General features: G+C 37.6%; 1 protein-coding gene across 3 annotated transcripts in view; it reads left to right on the top strand.

The window, feature by feature from the left end:
* NXPH1 (neurexophilin 1) overlaps nucleotides 1–26,638 on the top strand; it is a 323,685-nt gene extending 297,047 nt beyond the window's left edge. For all 3 annotated transcript variants that reach the window (XM_002751573.6, XM_054237243.2, XM_078342082.1), the window contains one exon: nucleotides 24,681–26,638. In XM_002751573.6, coding sequence (XP_002751619.1) covers nucleotides 24,681–25,442 — 762 coding nt within the window. In that variant the 3' untranslated portion in view covers nucleotides 25,443–26,638. The remainder of the gene's footprint in view (nucleotides 1–24,680) is intronic.
* Nucleotides 26,639–26,856: the final 218 nt, after the last annotated feature.

Raw genomic sequence — 26,856 nt, 5'->3', positions numbered from 1 at the left:
TCTTTGTCCTTTCTTAGTTTTCTCTTTGAAATCAGTAACATATTATTGTTAGGCTAGTCCAGCAGTGGGTTAGACATATTTGCTTTTAATGCAAAATACTGTATTTTTTCATGAAAGGATTTACTATATACTTTCTAGAGGCCTAGCACTCAGCCAGCCATATAAGTTAAAGTAAAGGTAGCAGCTTTTCTCTTTGGAAGCTCATCATCTGGTTGGGATGTTAGGCCACAGCCAGAAAACACAGTCATATTATAAGCAGTCAGGTTAAGTGTCAGAATAATTGTGTCAACATGTGCTGGCACAATCTGTGGAAGGAGCGAGGCTGCTGTTGGGACTGAAGAATATGCATGCTTTTTTGGGGTATGGGAAGAAAGCTATCACTTGGGAGCATGAGTGTGTGCCTGTGGGGGTGTGTATGCATGCATATGTGCATGTGTGTGTGAGGGGATGGAGATGCTGCAGAATGAATAAGGACTTGAATTCATAAGGAACTGAAGGTGAAGAGAGTCAGGTATATGGAAGGGAGCCTGATCCTTGAGAAACTGAAGCCAGGGTAAGTGATATTCTACAGATATTATAAAGCCATTGTTGAAAACAAATTTTGGGGAAGATATGGTTAAAATAGGGAAGCTGGGATACAACAGAAAAGGGCCAGGGTCAGGAATTCTGATAGAGTGCCATCCAGTTGTGAGACAATTATGATTACATTATCTGCCTTTCACTTGGGTTTCACAACTAGAAATTCTTCTTGATCAGCTTGTTTTGTTATTTTTCCTGAAAGCTCAAGGTTGCTCTTTTCTAAAACAGAGATGAGAAGTGGGGCTTGATTTAAGTGGTATGTGGCAGTGTGACTACAGCACTGGTATAGCCTGTTAGGAGCTGGATTCAAGCATCTTTACATTGAGATAAAAAATGAACACAATTAATTATGTGCCCCTAAATCAGTGTTGAACTCAGTATGCTTAATTTCGGGATCAGTTCTCTTTATGTTATTTTTTTCAGCCAGGTATCCAGTATTTTTTACAAGGCCATTTTCTTGAATTAAATATACATTAGATACCTCATCCAGATAATAAATCTTTGTGTCAGTACCTATCATGATCTCACCAGATTTCATTTTGCAGCATTTCCCTGACGCTCTAAGATAGCAAAGTAAATCAACTGCTTTGACAAATGAGTAGCTTAAACTTCTTCAGAAAGTCAGTCAATAGTGCCCACTGAATGAAAATTCTTCCTTCTCTGTCTTGGGAATACACAAAGAACTGGATGACTAGTCCCCACTCCTGATAAGATTTCAACAGAATGAGAGAAAGAAGAAGCACAGACTAAGCATTAAGTGAAAACAAAAAATCCTAGAATAATAATCTCTCTGCATTAAATAAATACTGTGTACCAAAAAGCTTACAAGCATTATCTCATTCACTTCTTGTGTCAACCCCATGAGTTGTGTTATCAGCATGACTAATTTTGCAGACGAGGAATATAAAACTCAGAGAGGTTAGCCATCTTGCTCATGGTCACACATCTAGTAAATTGCAGAGTCAGAATTTAAACTTTTTTTTAAACTTATTTGCCTTTTTTCTCTTGCTGCTTTTAGAGTTCTTCCTTTACTCTTGACCTGTGGGGGTTTGGTTATTAAATGCCTTGAGGTAGTCTTTGTTGGGTTAAATCTGCTTGGTGTTCTGTAACCTTCTTGTACTTGAATATTGATATCTTTCTCTAGGTTTGAGAAGTTCTTTATTATTATTCCTTTGAATAAACTTTTTACCCCCATCTCTCTCTACCTCCTCTTTAAGGCCAGTAACTCTTACATTTGTCATTTTGTGGCTATTTTCTAGATAGGCTTTCTATTTTCTACAAGAAGCTTTCTTGTAGGCATACATCATTCCTTTTTATTCTTTTTTCTTTTGTCTCCTCTGACTGTGTGTTTTGAAATATCCTATCTTCAAGCTCACTAATTCTTTATTCTGCCTGATCAATTCTGCTATTAAGAGACTCTGATGTATTCTTTAGTAAATCAGTTGCATTTTTAAGTCCAGAATTTCTGTTGCTTTTTATTTATTTCAATATATTTCTTAAATGTATCTGATAGGAATCTGAATTCCTTCTCTGTGTTATCTTGAATTTCCTTGCATTTTCTCCAAACGACTATTTTGAATTCTCTTTGTGAAAAGTCACATATCTCTGTCTCTCTGGATTTGTCCCTGATGCCTTGTTTGGTTTGTTAGGTGACATCGTGTTTTCCTGGATGGTCTTGATGCTTGCAGATGTTTTTTTGCTACCTGGGCATTGAAGAGTTAGATATTTATTGCAGTCTTTGCATCCTTGGCATATTTGTACCCATCCTTCTTGGGAAGCCTTTCCAGGTATTCAAAGAGACTTGTGTGCTGTGATTCTAAGTTTTTGGTCACTGCAGCCATATCTTTATTAGGGGGTACCCCAAGTGCAGTAACACGGTAGTTTTTGCAGATTTACAGAAGTACCACCTTGGTGGTCTTGGATTAGATCCAGAAGAATTCTCTAGATAACTAAGCAGAGACTCTTATTCTCTTCTCTTACTTTCTCCCAAATTAATGGAGTCTCTCTCTCTTTTTTTTCTTTTTCTTTTTTTTTTTTTGAGATGGAGTTTCATTCTTGTTACCCAGGCTGGAGTGCAATGGCGCCATCTCGGCTCACCACAACCTCCACCTCCTGGGTTCAGGCAATTCTCCTGCCTCAGCCTCCTGAGTAGCTGGGATTACAGGCACGCCCCACCATGCCCAGCTAATTTTTAGTATTTTTAGTAGAGACAGGGTTTCACCATGTTGACCATGATGGTCTCGATCTGTTGACCTCATGATCCACCCCCCTCGGCCTCCCAAAGTGCTGGGATTACAGGCTTGAGCCACCGCGCCTGGCCCATGACTTTTAAATCTACCTGGTGCCCTAAACTACTGCAGCTAAGCTGATACTGAAACCACCACACAAAGTCTTTCCCACTCTTCCCTTTCCTTTCTCCAGGGAGAGGAGTCTTTTCCTGTGTCCATCACCACCATAGGCCCATGGGGAGTACTGCCAGGGTACCACTGATGTTCACTTAAGGCCCGAGGTCTCTTTACTCAGTTTGTGGTGGATACTGACAGGCCTGGGACTGATTCACCCTTCAGGGAAGTATGCTCCCTTCTGGTCCAGGATAGGTCCAGAAATGCCATTCAAGAGCCAAGGCTTGAAATTAGGGATCCCAAGACCCAGCTTAGTGCTCTTTTCCACTGTGGCCGAGTTGGTGTCTAAGCTTAAGACAAAGTCCCCTTCACTTTTCTCTCCTCTTTTCTCAAGCAGATGGGTGTTTCCATAGCCACCACAGCTGTGAATGTGCTGGGTCACACAAAAATCCAGCCTATCTCTGTGTCTCACCCCATGCCCACCGCATATACTACTTGGTTACTGCTGCTGGTTATTCAGGGCCCAAGGGCCCGTTAGTCAGCAGGGGATGAATCTTGCCAGGACTGGATCTTTCCCTTCAAGGTAGCAGGTTTCTTTCTGGCCTAGGTTTTATCTAGAAATGTCATCTGGCAGCAAAGGAGCTGGGGCCTCATGACTCTGCCTGGTGCCAAATCACACTGTGGGTGAGCTGGTATACAAGTTGCATGGCAAAGTCATCTTTGCTCTTCCCTCTCCTCTCTTAAAGTAGAAGGGAGTGGTCTCTTTTGGAACTTGGAGCTGCCCCGCCTGGGGTTGTGGAATGGGTGGCACAAGCACTCCCTTAGCTTCCCTGGCTGGTGTCTCATTAGGTCACATGCCCTCTAAGTTCATTGGCTGTGAGCCCAGCACAGCACTAGGACTTGCCTAGGAGCTGCGGTCCTTGTGGTTTAGACAGTCTTTCAAGTTTATTTAGGATCCTAGAGCACTTTAGCCTGTAGTGGTGAGGCTTGCTGAAACTCAAGTTCTGATTGCTGCAACAGGCAATTCCCCTCTGGCTATGGCCAGTCTAAATGCGCCCTCTCTGGGCACTAGCTAAGTTCAGTCTAGTTTGGCAGCGCTGTGTTCCAATGCAAAGTTCTACATCACTCCACTCTCCATCTCACAGGTGCCCAGATTTTCTCTCCACATCACATGGCCAACTGCTGGGAGTGGTGGGGGAAGGGTGGCATCAGCAATTGAAGACTTATTTCTCAGTCTCTTCAGTGCCTCTTTCAGTGATATTAAGTTAAAACCAGATACTAGTTTTTGGTTCTTCTGAAGGTGCTTTAATTGTGTAGACAGTTGTTTATTTTGGTGTTCCTGCAGGGTGGACAATTGGATGTCAAAAGGAGGCTTCTATTTGGCCATCTTGCTCTACTTCCCCAGAATCTGAATACTTGGCTCTCTAAGTTTTAAGCCAGGTCTCCTTTCAGGTTGCTATAATCAGTTATAAAAAAGGCAAAAATGTCAAAGTGATTGTTACTTAATGTCAAATAAAATGATTTGGGAAGGTTACATAGAGTCGTGATTTAGGAGTCACTAGGATTGTGGGAAAAACACACAGGTTAGGGTAAGAGTCTTCAAGAGAACATTCCAGGTGAGGGAAATGGCAGGCTTATAATTACAAAGCAAAAGGTTGTAGGTGCGGGACAGCAAACAGGACCAGTCAGTGGAAATGGGAGATGAAGAGAGAGGTGTCCTCAAAAGCATTATAAAAATTTGAAATCCTTTCTAGAAAGCTTAATGCTGAACACATAAAATATTGTGTGTGTGTGTGTGTGTGTGTGTGTATTTGTATGAGCTGGTGTCAATGCATATATATGAATATACATATAAATGTACATACATATATGTTTATATGTACAATGATGCCTGGTGGGTGCTGAGCACTAATGTGGTTTTCACATGGCAAAGACAAAAGAGGGATAGCAGACAAGGTGAAAAAGCCAGCATCTTTGGGTATTAAGAAACCCGGAACCACAGGACTCAAATTATTCTTAAATGTCCTCACAGCAGTAAACCCATGTGATTGTCAGAATAAATTTCATACCTAAAACTTTCATATCATACTCTTTTTATATGATACACCCAAAACTTCAGAAAATCCTCCCATATCATCTCCATTTAAGGTGGTCCTGACTATAGCTTTAATCTGCAATTCTTAGCATAAAAAATGCTAGAAAGTGGAATTTAGCCAATATAATTTTCCCAAACTTTGGACCCTGGGATTATGATTAATAAAGGAGAAAAAGGCACTACTGTTGTTTATAATCTCATGGAAAGGTCAGTTTGACAAAAATTTTTGTTTAGAAAATTTACAACTAAATTTATTATTAAGTACAGATTGTTATCCAATTTATTGTATCAGACAGCAATAGTTCAAAAGAATTCCACCTCTGCGTTAGCAAAAGGCAAATATCAAAGATTATGAAAAATTTAAACCTGTGAAAAATATGTTTCTTTACTTTTAATTGCCTTTCAGCCATTTTGAATTCTTCGTATTTTGGAGTTAAATGGGTACTACTGAGATATATCTGTGTTTCTAGGCTGACAAATAATAGAGTACATGATTTTTAAAAAACCTGCAAGGAATATTTAACTAGTACGTACCAGCATTAAAATATTTAAATACGTATGTACTAGTTGGTAAACCATCATTGCTCTGAGCCATTGGCGAGTCCACCCCCCACCCTAAACCTTTCCTTCCACTGCTGCACTGGACACTCTAGTGTTTGGCCCTTGCCCCATGATTGTTTCTTTACCTCCCTAATGCACAGTATCCAAAGGGTTGATGAGTACAGCAGGGAGGCTCTAAGACGCTGCCCTGGTGCCCCAGTACCCACCTTCATGTTGTACAGTTGTTAACCATTTTGAATTGCACCCCAAAAAATAACATAAAAGTTACTGCGTGAATGTGAAAATGTAACCATTTCTTCTCTTACTCAAGTACTTCTGTTTGTACATCTTTCTTTCCCTACTTTTCTTCCCTTAGTAGGTTTGCTAAGGAATATAAATGTACAACTTTGGAGGTGATGCATCCTTTCTCTTAAGTGTATCTTTAGTTTGTATTAATGTCCTATATTCTTGTTCTGATTTTAAGAAAAACAGTGTTGAAAATAATAGAGGTGTTTCTTTGGTCACTATATATGAGTTCAAAACAAGAAGGATTTATTATATATGTTTTTCCACAGGAAACAATACTGAGTTTGAAACAATACTGAGATTGTTTCCCACAGGAAACAATACTGAGTTTGAAAAAACTCCAACAAATTGACTGACTGATCCTCAGTGAGTCTACCTCAGCAAAATGTCCCTAGGATTCAGCTGAAAGAGATAATATGTGGATTAAAAATAATACCTTGGGTGTATCTAAGATTCCTAAGGCTCCATCACTGAATTAATCATAACTTTGAATCATTAGTTAAGGACCACCATTTAAGTCTCTTTTCTGACTTTCGGTTTTTCACTGAAAAGTCCACAACAAAGGTGCCTTCATTTTCTGGGCCACAAAGCACTGAAATAAAATCTTTTGTAATATCAAAGAGACTTGTTCTCCCATCTAGGAGATGCTAACTTCCTCCTGGTACTTATATGATAAACTTATTTTTCTACACCTTTTGAATATAATTTAATAATGACACAGTTCTTGATCTTGACATTATTCATGTGTATTTTATAGTGACTTTGAGAGTAATAAACTCTAGCTTTTCCTAATAAATATTAAACTTTAAAAAAACTGGATCATGTGAGTGTGTACTTGTCTCTGTGTGTGTGTGTGTGTGTGTGTGTGTATACACACACATACACAAAACATGCAGATACCTATGTGTATACACATACACATAGACAGAGAGCCCTTATACTCATTTATTTTGACTTGATGGCTCAGGATTTAAAACGCTATATCTTTTAATGTTCAATAATACATTAATGTATTTCTGGTACAATACTTCTTTAGTTGCTTTTAATATTCCTTATGATGTGGAACTGCTTTTCCTTTACATTTCTACTTGAAATGCATTTGCTCTCAAGTATTTATGAAGTTATACTTAACGGTGAAAAAGAGATCTTTTTTGAACATATTATGTATAAAGAAGGCTTGAACTCAGCTTTTGATTAAAACATAGTTATGTGGCCTTCCAGCTCAGCTGTAATTGCATTTAAAATTCCTTTCTGCACTGTGCTGAAGACCACAAACCAATATTAATAAAGTAGGCTTAGAGCAGTGTAGCACCTGAGCAATTGGTTCCTGACAAACGTTATTTACCTAACTAGAGTTTCATTTCAGAGCTAACATGTCTCTGTGCTACTTGAATAAAGCACTCATCTGAAAACTCTGTTAGACATTTTAACCCAATTTAATTTATTCCCTGAAAGTTTAATCCCCTGTTGAAAAGAGTAGTTGCAAATTTTCTGGAGTTACAATTCACCGAAATGAAAAATAGTTAATGACATCAAGAGTTTAGTTAAAAATCTTTCTCAAAATGTAAAACAGGGGGCGAGAGTTAATAGGATATTTTATATAGTTATATTTCAATCCTTTTCCAAATCTTTCTGGAGTCACTTGCATCTGTACTGTTCAAGCAGTGTGAAATGAGTTACATAGACATCTCCAGGAAGCAGGGGAAAGAACACTTACATTTTAAACCACAAAAGCAAATCTCTTCTGAGCTTTGACATTTAAGTGGCCCATTCAGTCATTTTACATTTTCTAACACCCTTTTTGTGATCATATCCACCAAATGAAGCAAGTAGTAGGTGTCAGCCATGTACAGCTTTCTACCTAACTGTATGAGGAAGCAGGGTACAGTTTACAATGCAGAATGCTTTGGCACTCACATGCCATCAACCCAGACTTGATTTTATACAGTAAACTGTGCAATGGAAGTCTATTTATCTGTTGTTGAAATATTTTTGGTTTGACTGCCAAAGAGTAAGGATAAAAATATGGGAGGAGAGGAAATAAAATCTGAATTGACTTTGTTTTTGGCACAGTAGAAACCACTTTGGTCCCCTTTATAGTCTCTTAAAAATCTAATTATTCATTTGGCAGATATACCTCCATAGCACAACTGGATAGTTGTTTTAAAATATGCAAAGTGAAGATTTCAGACTTAATAGGAGATAATGACGGCTTTACAGCCTGTCAGGTCATGGCCTATTTGGCCTAGTTACAGAGATATTGCTTCATGGTTCAGTGCTCCAAGAGCTGATAATGGCTCCAGGCCAGCAAAGGTGTCATTGACATACTGGAAAGTAAGGGTTTCTCTGGAACCCTAATGGGATGCTCTGTAAAGCATAGATCAAAAATGTTATGGCTTGGATAGTACAACCCTAGTGGGGACATTGGGGTGGTATTTTTCCTCCCTGTGTCATCAAGAAAACAACCAAAAATCTATGTGCAAAGTCATAATTTCACATTCTAAAAGTAGGATTATTAATGAAAATTATTTTATGTTTGGAGGATAACCATTTGAAAAAGATAACAGTGTTCTGGTTGTCAAAATGATTTGGAAAGTCATGATTTAGGCAGTTCCCAGGAATAAAGGCATCTACCTTAAAAGCTGAGATGTGAGTCTGCAGCCTGGCTCCAGAATATAGGCTCTTACCGCTGTGCCATGTTACCTAAAATGTACAATGTTTTCCCATATGAATTTAAATTATGGAAATGAAAGATTTTATGCAAAATTTAACTACATCAATCAGTATAATCATATTAATTGGTAGGTAAAAATAAAATAAATACAATATTATTAACATCTACCATTGAGAAGAACACCTCATATACATTCTAATTCTCAAAATAACACTGGGACAGGGGTATTATATCTCTAATTTAGAATAAGAAAATTTAGGTTCAAGAGATTATGCCTTCACAATTGTCACTTGGCTATGAAGTCCCTGCTAGATATATTGGTGAGTGTCTGTATACCTGAGCACCTGGGGTATTACTAACAGTATGATCTGTTAGTCAGCTCCTTTTGGGGAGTGATGATTGAGGTTACACTTGAACTTGAAGTTCAAGGATTGAGCTTCCAGCATTGAAACCTGGGAATACCTCTACTTGGTCAAGTGTCCATTCTTGGTTCCTGCCTGTTCAATGAACTGAATTACCATAATATACACTCTTAAACAGCAGTAGGTAGTACAACCACCTTTCATTTGGTAATAGCAGAAAAATCCTGTGGTTTTGGGTCAGAAGAATAGGGTAAGAGTCCGAATGCTGTTTCTTGGATGTATGATTCTAAGGCCTTCTGTTGGGGCAGTAAGTCTTACATTCCTCTATGCTATCATTAGGTTACTGGTATCTACATCCCAGGCAGATTTGTGAGGATCAATCCACTCACATAATGTATTAACATATGATGGAAATGATAAACACTAGGCAAATATTAGTTTAAATTCTTTCTGATTAAAACAAAAGAATGTAGCCTCAGACTGATAGATAAGTTTAGTGAATCCAGCAAATGGATTATAAAAAAACCATTAGTCTCATTTAAACAAAATGTGAAATGAAAGAGACCACAAAATGACAAGATTTAATGATCTTATTATCAGTAACAGTAAAACAATGGAATATAATGCAGATTAATAACCTGTAAAATTATATTAAACAGCCTAAATGACTACTAGGCAATGATTTAGCATAATACAATATATTTTACTCTCTGCAACTACTAAAAACATTGTTTCATATATGCTCAAATCAAGGAATACCCTTTCTCTAATATCACATTTGTCAATCTAAAATTCTAGAAGTTACCTTGGGTTTACTTTAGTACTTGCTGTTGAGAGTCACAGACTTTCAAGTCTTGTAGCAAGAGAGAGCCTCTAAAATGCCAGGACCTTTATCCATTCGAGGGTAAAAAGTACTGATGATATGGGTAATATGGAATGAGTTTACTTAAAGATGGATTTACCATAAAATTTTCTATACAATGATTTGCAGTTCACATCAGTGCAACCCAAATTGAGGGATATTTTACAGATGAATAGACTATGCTGTTCAAAAATATAAAAAACCCGAAATAGAAGGGAAATAAGCTGTAGAGTCAAGACAACTGAATGCAATGCAATTGCATTCATTGGATTGGATCCTGGACTAGAAAAATTAGTAAGCCTAATGGGGTAACAGATGACATCAGAATAATGACTATAGATTAAATTATGGTAATATTTCAAGGTTAAATTTCCTGATTTTGATGTTCTATTGTTATATAATGTGATTTTCTTAGGGGTCTACTCCAGGACCTACTTAGGGATAAATGGGCATGATACCTCAAATTTACTATCAAAATGGTTCAGAAAATTTATACACACAAATGTATATGCATAATTACAAGAAAGAGTAAGAGAGCAATAAGGTAACATGTTATCAAATGAAACTAATTGGTGAATCTTGATAATGATATATGGAAGTTTCTTGTAACATTTTGTAAACTGGAAATTATATCAAAATATGAAGAAAATCTAAATACATTTTTGTGCAGATTTGAATTAAGATGGATAATCTGTGCAGTGTATTTAAGAACCAAGATTATTTAAAGGAAGACAGTTTCACTTAAAAAGACATTTCTTCATTGTTTAAATGATCATCCAGTTTGAAAAAACAGTAAGTTGGCCAGGTGTGGTGGCTGAAGCCTGTAATCCCAGCACTTTGGGAGGCCGAGGCGGGTGGATCACGAGGTCAAGAGATCGAGACCATCCTGGTCAACATGCTGAAACCCTGTCTGTACTAAAAATACAAAAAATTAGCTGGGAATGGTGGTGCGTCCCTGTAATCCCAGCTACTCAGGAGGCTGAGGCAGGAGAATTGCCTGAACCTAGGAGGTGGAGGTTGTGGTGAGCCGAGATTGTGCCATTGCACTCCAACCTTGGTAATAAGAGCAAAACTCCGTCTCAAAAAAAAAAAAAAAAAAAAAGAAAAAAAGAAAAAACAGTAAATCTCTTACCTTCCTTTAACATTAAGTGAAACTATGAAATAAACATTTTAACTAAAAGAAAGTTAATAATACATTTAGAAAATGCTATTTAATTTCACCACTCAACTGCAAATTCCATAATCCTTGGTAAATATTACAGATCAAGTTACCTTGGGTTTACTTTAGTACTTCCTGTTGAGAGTCACTGATGTTCAAGTCTTGTAGCAAGAGAGAGCCTCCAAAATGCCAGGACCTTTATCCATTAAAAAGTACTGATGATATGGGTCACATGGAATGAGTTTACTTAGAGATGGATTTGAAATATGCAAAAAAGACTTCCCTAAAATAATTTTTAAAAAATTTTAATATCATATTTATTTAACAAAAGACTGATGACGGATTTATTTATTTTTGGCATAGAATAGAAAATGTGGCATTTTACTTTTACTTTCCCTTTTAAAAGCAAGCCTTCTGAAAACAGGAATGAATGAGATTTTGGGAAACACATATAAAACATTTTCCCTTCAGAGCTTGAAGAATAATTCCCTCTGTGTTATCATTTACTTGACTGAAATTCTGTTACAATGGTTCTCTTATTTCAGTTCTCTCCTTCCTCACAGCCCTCACTGTTCAGTGAAAGCCTGGGAAGGTCTGTGCACGGGTTTGTGTCCAAAGTCAACCCAAGAGACCCCCAGCAATGGACTAGGTTAATGTCTCTTTTTTATAGGGTTTGCAAATGATGCCAATTTTCTAGTATTTCTTCCTTTCACAAAATCAAAACTTCTCAGCAAAGTTAAGCAAGTTTCTTGTTTTGAAGTGATTTGGTCATTGCCAGAGCTTTGAAGCTTTTAAAGCTCTGAAGAAGACATGAAGTACCAGCTCTCAATAAAGGAAAACCTTGGAATGCAAGGGGAGTGGGCTGGATGCTAAGGAATCTTCACCACAGTTTTGGCTCTGCTCCTAACCATCTTGGTAGACTTTTGTAACTCACTTTAGCTCTATGGGACTCAGCTTTCCAAGTTATAAAATATTTTGAAAGGCCTCTTCCAGCCTCAGATGTTTAGCGATTCTAACTCTCAACAGTCATGGATTTTCATGACACGATCACAGAGCAAAAATGTCACAGTCAGACTGTGTTTATTTACACTTTATCAACTGTAGCGTGAAGCCAAAAATGCCTTCAATACTCACATTTTAATAACATTTTAATTTGTGCTGTTAATGAACACTTTTATAGCTCTATTTTAAACCTTTGCAAACATGCCTATAAAATTGTGTTTGGTTCACATTTTAAAAACCCCACCACATTTCACAAGCAAATGGGCATTTATGCAAACAAATAGCATAACACATGTCTAACTGCTGGTTTCAAAGCAATGATTATTTGTCAATACAAATGTCCACTTGAGTAGTGCAAAGAAAATGCTCCCAGAAAGTTTGGCAGGCTCTTGTTCTCTGCTTCTAGAATTCTATCAGTATTTCTTTTCATTGCCACATTAGGACCAAATTTCTAGAAATTCAAGGCAGATAATGTAGAAGATGATGTTAATTTTCTGGCCACTTAAGAGACCATAGTCACTGTTTTATTAAGGTTTGCTAATGTTTGTCAACCCCCCAAAATATAGTTTTATACTCATCTGAATATTTTGTTCTTATTCAGTTTTCTCTTAAGTAAAAATATATTTATTAGGGGATTTTTGATATAACATTCTTGGTTATGTTGGCCTATAGCAGTCACTTGTATTTTCCAAGAAGAATGCCACCTTTTGACTTGTGTCACTGTGTATGTTTACCAAATTGCACAAAACCTCCACAAAGGATTACAATGCCAACACCTTTATCTCTGCCAGATATATAATATTTATGAAAGATTTGTATAGGGTGCTATCAGTGGATCAATGATTGCTATAGAAATGAAGTTTATGGTGAGCTAGAGAGTGAGGAGTTAGCTTAGCTAACGGGAATGGGTAGAAAGGCTTCCAGAAAGGGGAAGCAGCCTATACACAGGTTCTAAAGATTGAATAAAGAGAGCACATGAAAAAGTCTGATGTGACAAAAATCCTGAGACTAAAGGGGAAAGTAGCCAAAATGAAGCTGGAGACATAGACACATGTTGCATTGACTTAGGCTACTTTTTAATAAGTAAGCAAGTAAATAAGTTAATAATCAATCAATCAATAAGTAAATATATCTTATATTTGAACACCCTTTCTATCAGGAATAGAGCTCACAATAACTTATTTAGTGGATGATGGCTTCTAGTATTAGTTCCTTACACAACAGCTGCTCCTTCCTGGTCACTAAAGCTCACAGAATAGGTGGCTTCCACAGAGTGCCTCAGCCAGCAGTTAAACACCAAAGTTCCTGGTTCATCTTTTTTCAAACAGCCCTGGGACCCTTAGAGACACAATTCTGTCTCTCAGCACCACGAATAGAGGCAGCTGTCATATGTCCTAGCTGTGCCCTCTAGCGGCAGATGGAGTGTTACCCAGCTCTTTGAAAAGGGGAATTGAACTACTCAGTGAGTTTTGGGACATACTAGGAGAGCAAAGTCTTCCCAACAACCTGTTCTCTCAGTTCGCCTATGATGCCTTCTATCCACAGTGCTCAAGTTAAAACAAACTACTAACAATGAGTAAGCCGTTTTCAAAGAGGGTTGAGGGAATTTCTGAGCTTTAATATATACAAATTTTTATCCAACCTCTGTATTGTGACTTTTCTTACAGCATCCCCAGTCATTTTGAAGTTCTCTCTGCCTCATTCTCTCTATGACCTATTTCATCTTATAATGCTTGTGTGAATACCATTCTTTGATTTAGTGGAACTGTTTACTTAATACTTCGCTCTTTTTATTACCAAGGGATATTTTTTTTTTCTTTTAACTCCAGGAGCACCACTCAGTTTTATGTCTGATTAACTTTTCTTAACATAATCTAAACCCAGAGGCTTTCTTTTTGCTTATTTATGAGGTCTCTCTGGCTAAACATCTTCTTTCATCAGCACATGTCTCTTAAGAAACTGGGAATTGAGGAAAAGTTTGATGCAAGACCAAAGCAAAATCTTGCCTGGGCTTGTGGAAAGGAGTAGCATCTGATTCCAAATTGGGCAGTAACTGGGTAAGAGATCTGCAGAGAGCAGAGTGTAGTAACCCAGTGCCAGGAATCTTGCAAGGGAGAAGCAGAAGGTCAAGGAATGGATGTGAAGCTTCTTAGGGAAGTGCTTTTTAAAAGAATTCTCAAGGGAATAGTTTTCTTGTAGAAATAGTGCTGCTTGAAGTTCTCTCAGTGCATGAATTGTGTCTTCCCTGAAATATGCTTAAGAACCCATGGTAGGCTGGGCGCGGTGGCTCATGCCTGTAATTTCAGTACTTTGGGAGGCCAAGGCAGGCAGATCACTTGAGCCCAGGTGTTTGAGACCAACCTGAGCAACATAGCAAAACCCTGTCTCTACCAAAATTACAAAAATTAGCTGGTCATGGTAATGCATGCCTGTAGTCCCAGCTACTTGGGAGGCTGAGGCATGAAGATGACTTGAACTCAGGAGTCAGAGGTTGCAGTGAGCCAAGATTGTGCCACTGTACTCCAGCCTAGGCAACAGAGTGAGACTCTGTCTTAAAAAAAAGAAATTCATTGTAGGGCCTGGTGCTCTAAGTTGGATGTTTTTTTTTTTACCACTTCTTGCTCTGACCAAGGTATGATTCAAAAGTATTTATTTACTTAATGTAAAAAGTTCTTTATGTAACTCAAACTTCAGCATCACCCACCTTTGCTGAAAGGGTGAGATGTCCATTCTATCTACTAGACTTTATTTTTTCTTAGACAATGCCACAATAAAACATTGGATTTGCTCTGCTCCAGAGAGTTGGCGATTCCCAGATTACAGGACTCTTACACGAGTGTGGAGAGGCTCTATTTCCAGGACCTTTACCTTTTTTTTTTTTTTTTTATTTCTGGGTTGACTGACATTGTCCACTCAGAACCTGGGAAGCTCTGAGCACTGCAAGCACAATGCCCTGAACAGAAAAAGACACTAGAAGGGTTTTTGACACTAGACGAGTTTTGAATCTAAGATCTAAGTGTCACAGGAATGTTATTCCTCCACAACTAATCTCTATCACTTAATTTATATAACATTTCCTTCTGTCTAACAAAAGGCTTCCAGATGAAACTCTGGATAATCAGAGGGTGTTAGGCATATTGTATCAAAAGTATCAAAGTCATTATTTCCTTAGGAATTTGGACTTCTATTGGATAAGCTGTGTTATTATTGCTGCAAAGTATGTTTTTATATACTACAGTTGTATATGAGAACCTCTGTACATATATCAGGAATGCCGATATCTAATAGGTAAAAATATCTATACATATATTACTCTGAAAATATGGTAGGAGGGTAAGTCAATCCTTTCTCATTTATTTTATTCTAGACAGAGCTGCACTTTCACTTTAAGAAGCTAAAAACTTGCCTATTATAATTCATATAAGAGCCTTGTTATGGACAATCACTCACATTGACCTCCATTTCAGAGAGAAAGAAGCAATTCCTACATATACAACATTTCTCTTCTTGGATGACATCTGGATTTACTGACAAATTCAAATCTTTTTATGGGCAATACAAGAGTGATGCTGAAGTGTCTGTTTTAGCAAAGCAATAGTCTTTCAATATGTTATTTTAAATGTTTTCTTTATTATTATAACCATGTACCTAGGGGTCCTTACATGAGATACTCCTTATAACTTTTAAAAGAATGTAACATAAATTTTAAATATTTTTCCTGGATTATTGTCTGTTAGTGGCAAATCCATGAGTGTGTAGTGAGGGAATGTGAAGGCCTATGACAACACTCTTTACTATTGTATTTTATGAGCGCTGAACCCTTGGGCTACACTAAATTTATAATTTAAAAATATTTTTTTCTATTTTTAAAAAAATTATACTTTAAGTCCTGGGATACACGTAGAGAATATGCAGGATTGTTACATAGGTGTACACATGCAATGGTGGTTTGCTGCACCCATCAATCCGTCATCTACATTAGGCATTTCTTCCAATGCTGTCCCTCCCCTAGCCCCCCACCCACTGACAGGTTCTGGTGTGTGATGTTCCCCTCTCTGTTCTCCCTTGAGTGAGAACATGCAGTGTTTGGTTTTCTGTTCCTATGATAATTTGCTGAGAATGATGGTTTCTGGCTTCATCCATGTCCCTGCAAAGGACATGAACTTATCCTTTTTTATGGCTACATAATATTCCATGGTATATGTGGGCTGCATTTTCTTTAGCCAGTCTTTATCCTTCAAATGGCATTTTTGGTTCTAGATCCTTGAGGAATTGCCACAATGTTTTTCACAATATTTGAACTAATTTAGACTCCTAGCAAGAGTGTAAAAGTGTTCCTATTTCTCCACATCCTCTCTAGCATCTGTTGTTTCCTGACTTTTTAATAATCTCCATTCTAACTGAAGTGAGATGGTATCTCATTGTGGTTTTGATTTGCATTTCTCTAATGACCAGTGATAATGAGCTTTTTTCATATGTTTGGTAGCTGCATAAATGTCTTCTTTTGATAAATGTCTGCTCATATTCTTTGCCCACTTTTTGATAGGGTTGTTTGCCTTTTCCTTGTAAATTTGTTTAAGTTCCTTGTAGATTCTCGATATTAGCCCTTTACCAGAGGGATAGATTGCAAAAATTTTCTCCCATTCTGTAGATGGCCTATCCACTCTGATGATAGTTTCTTTTATTGTGCCGAAGCTCTTTAGTTTAATTAGAACCATTTATTAATTTTGGCTTTTGTTGCCATTGCTTTTGGTGTTTCAGTCCTGAAGTCTTTGTCCATGCCTATGTCCTGAATGATATTGCCCAGGTTTTCTTCTAGGGTTTTTATGGTTTTAGGTCTTACATTTAAGTCTTTAATCCATCTTGAATTAATTTTTGCATAAGATATAAGGACATAAGACATCAGTTTCAGTTTTTTGCATATGGCTAGCCAGTTTTCCCAACAGCATTTTTTAAATAGGGAATCCTTTCCCCACTGCTTTTGTCAGGTTCGTAAAAGATCAGATGGTTCTAGATGTGTGGCATTTTTTCTTAGGCCTTTGTTCTGTTCCATTGGTTTATATATCTGGTTTGGTACCAGTACCATGATGTTTTGGTTACTGTAGGCTTGTAGTATAGTTTGAAGTCAGGTGGCTCCAACTTTGTTCTTTTTGCTTAGGATTGTCTTAGCTATACAAGCGCTTTTTTGATCCATATGAAATTTAAAGTAGTTTTCTCTAATTCTGTGAGAAATTCAGTGGTAGCTTCATGGGGATAGCACTGAATATATAAGTTACTTTGGGCAGTATGGCCATTTTTACAATGTTGATTCTTCCTATCCATGAGCATGGCATGTTTTTTCATTTGTTTGTATCCGCCCTATTTCCTTGAGCAGCAGTTTGTAGTTCTCCTTGAAGAGGTCCTTCACATCCTTTGTAAGTTGTATTCCTAGGTATTTTATTCTCTTTGTAGCAATTGTGAATGGGAGTTCACTCATGATTTGGCTCTCAGTTTGTCTGTTATTGGTGTACAGGAATGCTTGTGATTTTTGCACATTGATTTTGTATCCTGAGACAATGGGGTTTCTGAAGTTGCTTATCAGTTTAAGGGGATTTTGGGCTGAGACAATGGGGTTTTCTAAATATACAATCATGTCATCTGCAAACAGAGACAATTTGACTTCCACTCTTCCTATTTGAATACCCTTTATTTCTTTATCTTACCTGATTGCCTTGGCCACTTCCAATACTATGTTGAATAGGAGTGGTGAGAGAGGGCATCTTTGCTTGTGCTAGCCTTCTGCATTGATCATGCTGGGAGCTGCAGACCAGAGCTGTTCCTATTTGGTCATCTTCCAGCCACCTGTTTTTCTCTTATCTCTTTCTTTAAAATTAACCTTAGCATACTGTACCCTTTTTCTTTATAACTTTTAATTTTTTTAAACTTTTGATTCTTTTGTAATAACACTTAGGTTAAAACACAAATATGCAATAAAGCTGTACAAAATATTTTCTTTACATCCTTATTCTGTTTTTAAAACTTTTAATTATTTTTTGCTTTTTAAACATTTTCGTTAAAAACTAAGACACAAACACACATATTAGCCTAGGCCTACACAGGGTCAGGATCATCAAGTTATCATTAGGTGATAGGAATTTTTTAGCTCCATTATAATTTTATGGGACCAACAAGGTGAAACCCCGTCTCTACTAAAAATACAAAAATTAGTTGGGTGTGATGGAGCGTGCTTGTAATCTCAGCTAGTCAGGAGGCTGAGGCAGGAAAATTGCTTGAACATAGGAGGTGGAGGTTGTAGTAAGCAGAGATTGCATCACTGCACTCCAGCCTGGGAGATACAGTGGGACTCCATCTCAAAAAAAAGGGGAAGAGGGAATGCAAATTAAAACTGCAATGCAATATTACTGCACATTTATTAGAATGACAAAATAAAAATTAGTAATGACACCACATGGTGACCTGTATTGGAGCAACTGAATTACTCATTCATTGCTTATTATGTTGTGAGAACGCTAAAATGTTACAGCCACTTTGGAAAATATTTTAGCATAGCTCTGTCACCAGGCTGGAGTGCAGTGGTGGGATCTCAGCTCACTGCAACCTCCGCTTCCCAGGTTCCAATGATTCTCCTGCCTCAGCCTCCCCAGTAGCTGGGACTACAGCCATGCACCACCACACCAGGCTAATTTTCATATTTTTAGTAGAGACGGGTTCCACCATGTTGGGCCACGATGGTCTGGATCTCTTGATCTTGTGATCCACCTGCCTCTGCCTCCTAAAGTACTGGGATTACGGGTACGAGCCATGATGCCTGGCCCTGTTATTTATTACTGGAAGAACTCCTCTGGCCCATGCACTATCTGTTGAATTACCAAACACCTCTTTTATCTCCCACATCTAAGGATCATCTCTTCTGTTATACCTTCTCTACCTTTCAACTCTGACTATGACTCCTGGAATGTTTCACATAGTGCTGGTCACATCACACTGAGATGGTTTAATTGATTTCTCCATTAAACTGTGACCTTCTTGAGAGCCAGGTCCATGTGCCATTTATGTTTGCATTTCTTTATTACACTCAGTTTTCATGTAGTCTTACCATATAGCTATTTTGTTAATAAGACAAAAGAAATCAGAGTTGTTAGTACTGAACATCTCTGGGGACTTTGGTAAGGAATCTTGCTGGTTTTTCCAGCTTTACATTCTATTTTATACATTGCCCTACTCCTTTCCTAACCTAAGCAAAAAGCAAGGACTGAGAGAATAAGAACATTTAAGACAGTGTTAATGATGATTACAGCTGAAACCTGCTTTGATCCTTTACCCACAACTGAGATGTTCTAGAGAGGCTTCTGTTAGCACTACTTGAAGCCTTTCCCATTATACCACTGAAGGCAAATAATTCATTGCATTTGGAAGCTAAGCTGTTCAATAGCTAAATTTATGCTCATCCTTTGGTAACTTGTGTTCAACTACTTATTTTACTTGCCATATTTTTTAGGTAATCACAGCAGCACTTTGAAAAATATACGCTTTCTTCTTTCTTTTTTTTTTCTTTACAACATTTTGTGTTTCATTATTTAGAGTTCAATATATATATTTTCTTAATACTAATTTTAAAAATTATTTTATTGTGGTATGAGCACTTAATGTGAGTCCTACCCTATTAACAAAATTTTAAACTGCTAAATACAGTATAAGCTATAGGTACAATGTTGTACAGCAGATATCTGGAATTTATTTCAACCTGATTAAAACTTTATGTTCATTTTCTCCCCATTTCCTTCTCTCCCCTTCCCCCACAGCATGCTTTTTTTTTGTTGTTTTAATTGTTAGCTTTATGTTTGTGGTTATAGTGAAGGGAGATTTTCTTTCAAGAATGCTTTCTGATATTAAATCCAATTACAAATTAATAATTTGTATAAAATATTATGTAGTAGATTCAGAGGTAAAAATATCTAGTGATGGCAACAGTGAGTACTACTAATATTGAACATTCACAGTGTTCCAGGTACGGTTTTTAGTAATTTAAATGGAGTGCCCTGTTTAATCCTCACAACAGCCCTGTGAAGAAGATGGATATTCTTCTGTTCCCTAGAAGAGAAAAACAGTGAAGCTTAAACAAGTTAAGTAACTTGCCCACATCACACAGCTGTTAAAGATCAGAGCCCGGACTGGGATTCAGGCAGCCTGACTCCAGAGTGCACATTCATGATTACTACAACTGTGGATAACATAATTATAGAACTAAACAATTTCTATTCTACCTGAAAATCAGAGGTTTATTTGTCTGTCAGAGTTTTAGCATTTTTTTGAATAGATTGATTCTTCCCTCTCGAAACCATATATACTACTTCCACATTTTTCCTTTTATTCCCTTTATGCTACTGGTAAATTGAACTGTAAATCTCTCTTCTCCTCCTTCTTTGGGATAATTTCATTACTGCTTCATTAGCTAGTGCATCATGAAAGCATCTCAATACAGCCCTGTGCTGATGCTGAGAAAGAAGTACTAAGCCGCCACTAAATGCCCGCTTGTATTTATTCTTTTTGCCACACAAACAATGGGAAACTGTCTATATAATTCCAGGCAAAATTCAGAGAAAAGGATACACATGAATTTCTTTTATACTGAGGCATAAATGTAGGGACTGTGATAAGGGCAATGCTTATATAACTAGGCAAGTGCAAATTCCGATGTTTAATCAATTAGATTTTATTAAAACACACACACACACACTCTCCCAAATCTAAAGGTATGTACCACTTTTACCAATTAATGTTAGTTTTAAGTTTTACATTATAGCTACTCTGTGTTATAGAAAAACAGTACCTTTTGAAATGCAGGACATTCAGAAAATCAGTGGGAGAGCTGTAGTTGTCTTTATACAACTAATTATATTAGTTTTATAATTATAATAAAAAATACTAATGCTGGAACTGCTAAGGATTATACTTTTGATGTGAGAGTAAATATTTTTCCATAGTGGAATGGATTTATTGTCAGGATAGATTGGAAGTTTAATGATTTTTTCTTAAGAAAACAGAGGGATTACATTAGGAGAAAAACGGATATAAATGCTGGGGGGTATAGATGCAGCAAGCCCCCATGGCACATGTATAGCTATGCAACAAACCTGCACATTCTGCACATGTCCCCCAGAACTTAAAGTATAATAATAAAGAAAATGTATATGTTCGTATGGATAATTCTCCTCTCCTGAGGAATGAAAGTTTAGTATTTATTAAAAATTACTTTTGCTAAAGCAACCATTTTGCTATTTTTAGTCATTTCTACTGTTTCAATGTGATCCATCTCTGGGATAATATTTTGGTATGAAGAAAATCTGTAAACAGGAAATGGTTTGTGTGCATAGGGGAAAGGAGAGGTACCAAAACAAGGGTTGAGGAAAAATGAAGGGGAAGTATCTAGAACTGAAAAATAGTTGGCAGCAAAGATAAGCTTGCCTCAATTTCTTGTATTTTCCCCAAGACCAGTAATGGTAATTTGATAGCCATATCTGACGCCACACTAGGCTTTTTGCTCATCTTGGGTAGCTGACACTTTAAAAAGACTGACTGCGTATCATGAGGCTGGTCTGTGTTTCTCTTAGATGTGACTTTGCCCTCCACTATAATCCAGAGTCTGTTCTTCACTGGACAGTGTTATGTGTTCTTCCTTCATCTCTGCACACCATGGCCCTCTACATCTTTCCATGAAGGCATTGCTCTTACCTTGGGGATCACAGCAGATGCAACTGTACTCAAGCTAGCTGCCAAAATAGTTGATAGTTTTTATGTTATCCTACCCTGAGTTTCAGTTTTGGCTTTTCAGGGTGCTGTCATGGGATACAAATGCATGTCAAGTTCCATTTTATCTCAGATACAATGAATTTTCATGGAGATAAACTTGTAGGGTTTTTAAACTCACCATTATTGGAAAGATAACAGCTTCAGCTGGTATTCTTTCTTCGGTGAGAATCGTCCAATCACTCTCAATTTGAACAGGGCAAAGAAGAGACTACTTGCTGGCTTGAAAAAAAAGGATGACAAGATCTAAGAGCTTTTGTTTTAGTTTAGATGACCAAGGTTCTCTGCATCTATTTCCCTGGGGGAGCCCATTTTTTTCCACATTCTAAGCACTTGGCTGGATAATTCTGGGCAAGTCTACTCCCAGGCAAGATCTCCATATGTATTATTTTGCTTCTTTAATTGTCCTCAAACATCAGCTTGGTATTCACAATAATAGCTATATATATATATTTTATTATTCTTTTAAAATATTTTTTTTTCTTTTTTTTAAAATTTTTTATTGGATTTTAGGTTTTGGGGTACATGAGCAGAGCATGCAAGACAGTTGCGTAGGAACACACATGGCAGTGTGCTTTTCTTTCCTTCTCCCCTTCACCCACATTTGGCATTTCTCCCCGGGCTATCCCTCCCCACCTCCCCCTCCCACTGGCCCTCCCCTTTTCCCCCCAATAGACCCCAGTGTTTAGTACTCCCCTTTCTGTGTCCATGTGTTCTCATTTTTCATCACCCGCCTATGAGTGAGAATATGCGGTGTTTCATTTTCTGTTCTTGTGTCAGTTTGCTGAGAATGACGTTCTCCAGATTCATCCATGTCCCTACAAACGACACAAACTCAACATTTCTGATTGCTGCATAATATTCCATGGTGTATATGTGCCACATTTTTCCAATCCAGTCTATTATCAATGGGCATTTGGGTTGATTCCAGGTCTTTGCTATTGTAAACAGTGCTGCAATGAACATTCGTGTACATGTGTCCTTATAGTAGAACGATTTATAGTCTTTTGGATATATACCCAGTAATGGGATTGCTGGGTCAAATGGAATTTCTATTTCTAAGGCCTTGAGGAATCGCCACACTGTCTTCCACAATGGTCGAACTAATTTACACTCCCACCAACAGTGTAAAAAAGTGTTCCTTTTTCTCCACATCCTCTCCAGCATCTGTTGTCTCCAGATTTTTTAATGATCGCCATTCTAACTGGCGTGAGATGGTATCTCAATGTGGTTTTGATTTGCATCTCTATTGAGCCTTTTCCAAATGCTAGCAACTGTTCTAAAGGTTGTATCTGTTTTAGCTCATTCAGTCCTCACAAACCTATGAGGTAGATATCATATTGCCTACATTTTACAGATTTAGGAAACGGAGGCAGGGGAAAGTTAAATAACTTGACCAAGTGCACCCAACTTGGAAGTGTCAGAGCTGGGAGGGAATTCCAGGGAGTCTGGCTCTAAAGTTTATGGTCTTGCTCCCCAGGGATTGAGAGTACATTACCTCAGCAACAAGCGGTTGAGTAAAAGGCTATTTTCAGGTCATGTTTGTATTCTACCAAGAGTCCTGTGCAGCTAAGTCTAGGGAAGTGTCCCTAGAATGCACTTCCTAATGGGCCTGAATTTTTAAAAGCTTTCCGGGAATGACCATTCATTTTGAGAACAGTTTAGAAGGAGACTGGAGGGTCCACTGAAACTGCTGAGTAGCAATCAGGCTTATATCTGAGAAAAGACTCAGAACTGGTTCTCCAGGGGCATGGAAGTATAAGTTTATTGTGAAATGTGGCTTTTTAATGGGTAGCTAGGGACTCCCTTCAGCAGCCTTGCCTTAAAACAGCAAGTCCGCATGTTGAATCATTTACTGGTATTGGCTATTTTGGTTCCTGTGGGTCCTCAGTTCTGTTAGCTCTTGTCCTTGATTCTTTCATGTCAGGATAAGAAGTCACTGCTTTAACTATTGGCCAAAGTAGTCATTGTGATCACTGGTTCCTCTCAATCTCTGGTGCAGTTCGAGGTACAATTCTTTCCTAAGAAATAATCCTGGGGTCCTAGGAGAACCGTGTCTGCTTGCAACTCTCACAATTTCAACCTGAAGTGACTTCTCAGTCACTGACCACGTGTTGCTGGTTTCTCTAGAACTGACAATAACTGAAAGTCGCTTTCCTAAACCATATGTTAAGCTCTGCAAGGTAAAAAATTATGTCTTATTCAATATATTCCTTGCTTATTATAGGTGATAATAAACATGTTATTTTATTTTGACCAGTTAAAATAGACTGGAGTCTCTTTGCAAAACTAACTTTTCTAATGTGACTGTAATATGGATAACTAGTCTAAAGCCTGTCAGTTGACATATGTCTGAGAATAATACAGTTTGCTATTTCTTCTTGAGAAATGGGATACATGTGCAGAGTGTGCAGGTTTGTTACATAGGTTTACATGCCAGGGTGGTTTGCTGCCCCTGGTGACCATCTTCTAAATTCCCTCCCCTCACTTTCCGACCCCTCAACAGGCCCTGGTGTGTGCTGTTCGCCTCTTTGTGTCCAGAGAATTATACCATTTTAAAAATTACAGTAATTTTGAAATAGGAAAAAGAACATGATGATTTATAAGATTTGATTTAGAAAGTGTTTGAATTTTGGTAAACGAAATAGTTTGGTTTATATTTAACTTCAAGTTGCTTTATTCATGCTGGGCGGCCTTTTCTTCCATTAACCAATGGTTTTATATAAATTTTTAGATCACATTTAGTTTTTTTACCCACATTTTCCCTCTTCCATTGTTATGCAAAAATAGAAGTGGTCTTTTATCACAAAGAAATGTTGGCCAGATACTTATGGTGCTTTTAGAAAAAGTATAATTATTTAATTCAGTGACTCAGAGAGAATTTGGATCTGTGCACTGGGTGTTCTTCTCAGATGCAGAGATGTAAATGCCTTTTTTTCCTTCTGTTTTCAGGTCACATGTGCCAATTTAACGAATGGTGGAAAGTCAGAACTTCTGAAATCAGGAAGCAGCAAATCCACACTAAAGCACATATGGACAGAAAGCAGCAAAGACTTGTCTATCAGCCGACTTCTGTCACAGACTTTTCATGGCAAAGAGAATGATACAGATTTGGACCTGAGATATGATACCCCAGAACCTTATTCTGAGCAAGACCTCTGGGACTGGCTGAGGAACTCCACAGACCTCCAAGAGCCGAGGCCGAGGGCTAAGAGAAGGCCCATTGTTAAAACGGGCAAGTTTAAGAAAATGTTTGGATGGGGTGATTTTCATTCCAACATCAAAACAGTGAAGCTGAACCTGTTGATAACTGGGAAAATTGTAGATCATGGCAATGGGACATTTAGTGTTTATTTCAGGCATAATTCAACTGGTCAAGGGAATGTATCTGTCAGCTTGGTGCCCCCTACAAAAATCGTGGAATTTGACTTGGCACAACAAACCGTGATTGATGCCAAAGATTCCAAGTCTTTTAATTGTCGCATTGAATATGAAAAGGTTGACAAGGCTACCAAGAACACACTCTGCAACTATGACCCTTCAAAAACCTGTTACCAGGAGCAGACCCAAAGTCATGTATCCTGGCTCTGCTCTAAGCCCTTTAAGGTGATCTGTATTTACATTTCCTTTTATAGTACAGATTATAAACTGGTACAGAAAGTGTGCCCTGACTACAACTACCACAGTGACACACCTTACTTTCCTTCGGGATGAAGGTGAACATGGGGGTGAGACTGAAGCCTGAGGAATTAAAGGTCATATGACAGGGCTGTTACCTCAAAGAAGAAGGTCACATCTGTTGCCTGGAATGTGTCTACACTGCTGCTCTTGTCAACTGGCTGCAAATACACTAGTGGTAAACAATCTGATGTAATTTCTTCCCAGTCAGCTTCATCCCTCAGTGTAGTTGTAAATCATCACAGATTTTGAAGTCGCATTTGAAGACATGCTCTCACATATAGAGGTACACAAACACACTGTCATGCACATTTCAACTTGCATCTATCATGATTCCTGTTGAGAGGGCTTTCATTGTCTGACTCATAATGGTTCAGGATCAATTATCATCAAACAGAAGGATTAACTAGACAGAGAATGTTTCTAACACTCGCTGTTATGGAAATCTCTTTTAAAGTCTTGAGTACATGCTAATTGATAATCCCCACTCATGCATTCCTACTGCTTGGAGTAGCTGTACTGGTAAATACTACTGTAGGAGTATCTGCTTGTTAAAATGGAAAAAAAATGTGTCTTTAGAGCTCAATATTCTTTATTTTATGAACACAACAAAATGTAGTAACTTTTTTCCAGCATACAGTAGGCACATTCAAGGTGGTCCAGGATGGCTCTTTTTTTCTATGAAAGGGGCCTGTTCTCAGTAAAGATGAGCAAACATTTGGAATTTACATGTGGGCAGACATTGGGATTACGACTTTCATCACAAATCATTGGACTTTTGTGAAGTTGAGACCAGCTAAGCCTGCTTAAATTAAGTTCTGATCATTATTTAAGAAGGGAAATGCCTGGCAGACACCATGTAAGTTGTAAGTGTCTATCTTATCTTTACTACACATATTGTAACAAATTCAATATCCTAGTCTTCATTTGTATGAATGGTTTGTATTGTACATAGTTTAACCAAGTGTTATTTGAGCTGCTTATTAATATTAACTTGTACTTGTCTCTCTGCTTGTTATTGGTTAAGAAAAAAAGGATATGAGGAATTCATTTTATCAATGTAGCTGTGAAATCCATTAAAAAGACAAACCAAATGTACAAAGCATTTATTCAGATCAAGTATTGTTGAAAGCTATACATATACAACATTACAGTCTGTCTGTATTTAGATATTTTATTTCTGGACAAAATGAAATGTACATAAAAATAAAACACTTAAAGTTGAGTTTCAATATGTACTTGTGTAAGATGGTGATTTAAGTGGTTCTGACAAGAAGAATGTGCTGGAATATAGTCATGGCTTTGCATCTCATATCTCTAAATTTGTACAGAACTATCTCAACTGCTGTTAGTTGCCCAGTCAAAACAACTTAAGAGTCTCAATCTGAAGCCTGGGGAATTTGTGGCATATAGCATTGCACACATTTTTGGTTTGCTGTCATGCTAGTTA

Source organism: Callithrix jacchus, chromosome 11 (genome assembly GCF_049354715.1).
Source record: "Callithrix jacchus isolate 240 chromosome 11, calJac240_pri, whole genome shotgun sequence".
NCBI lineage: Eukaryota > Metazoa > Chordata > Mammalia > Primates > Cebidae > Callithrix > Callithrix jacchus.
Note: the sequence above shows the minus strand (reverse complement) of the source record. Positions and strands in the feature narration are given on the sequence as shown.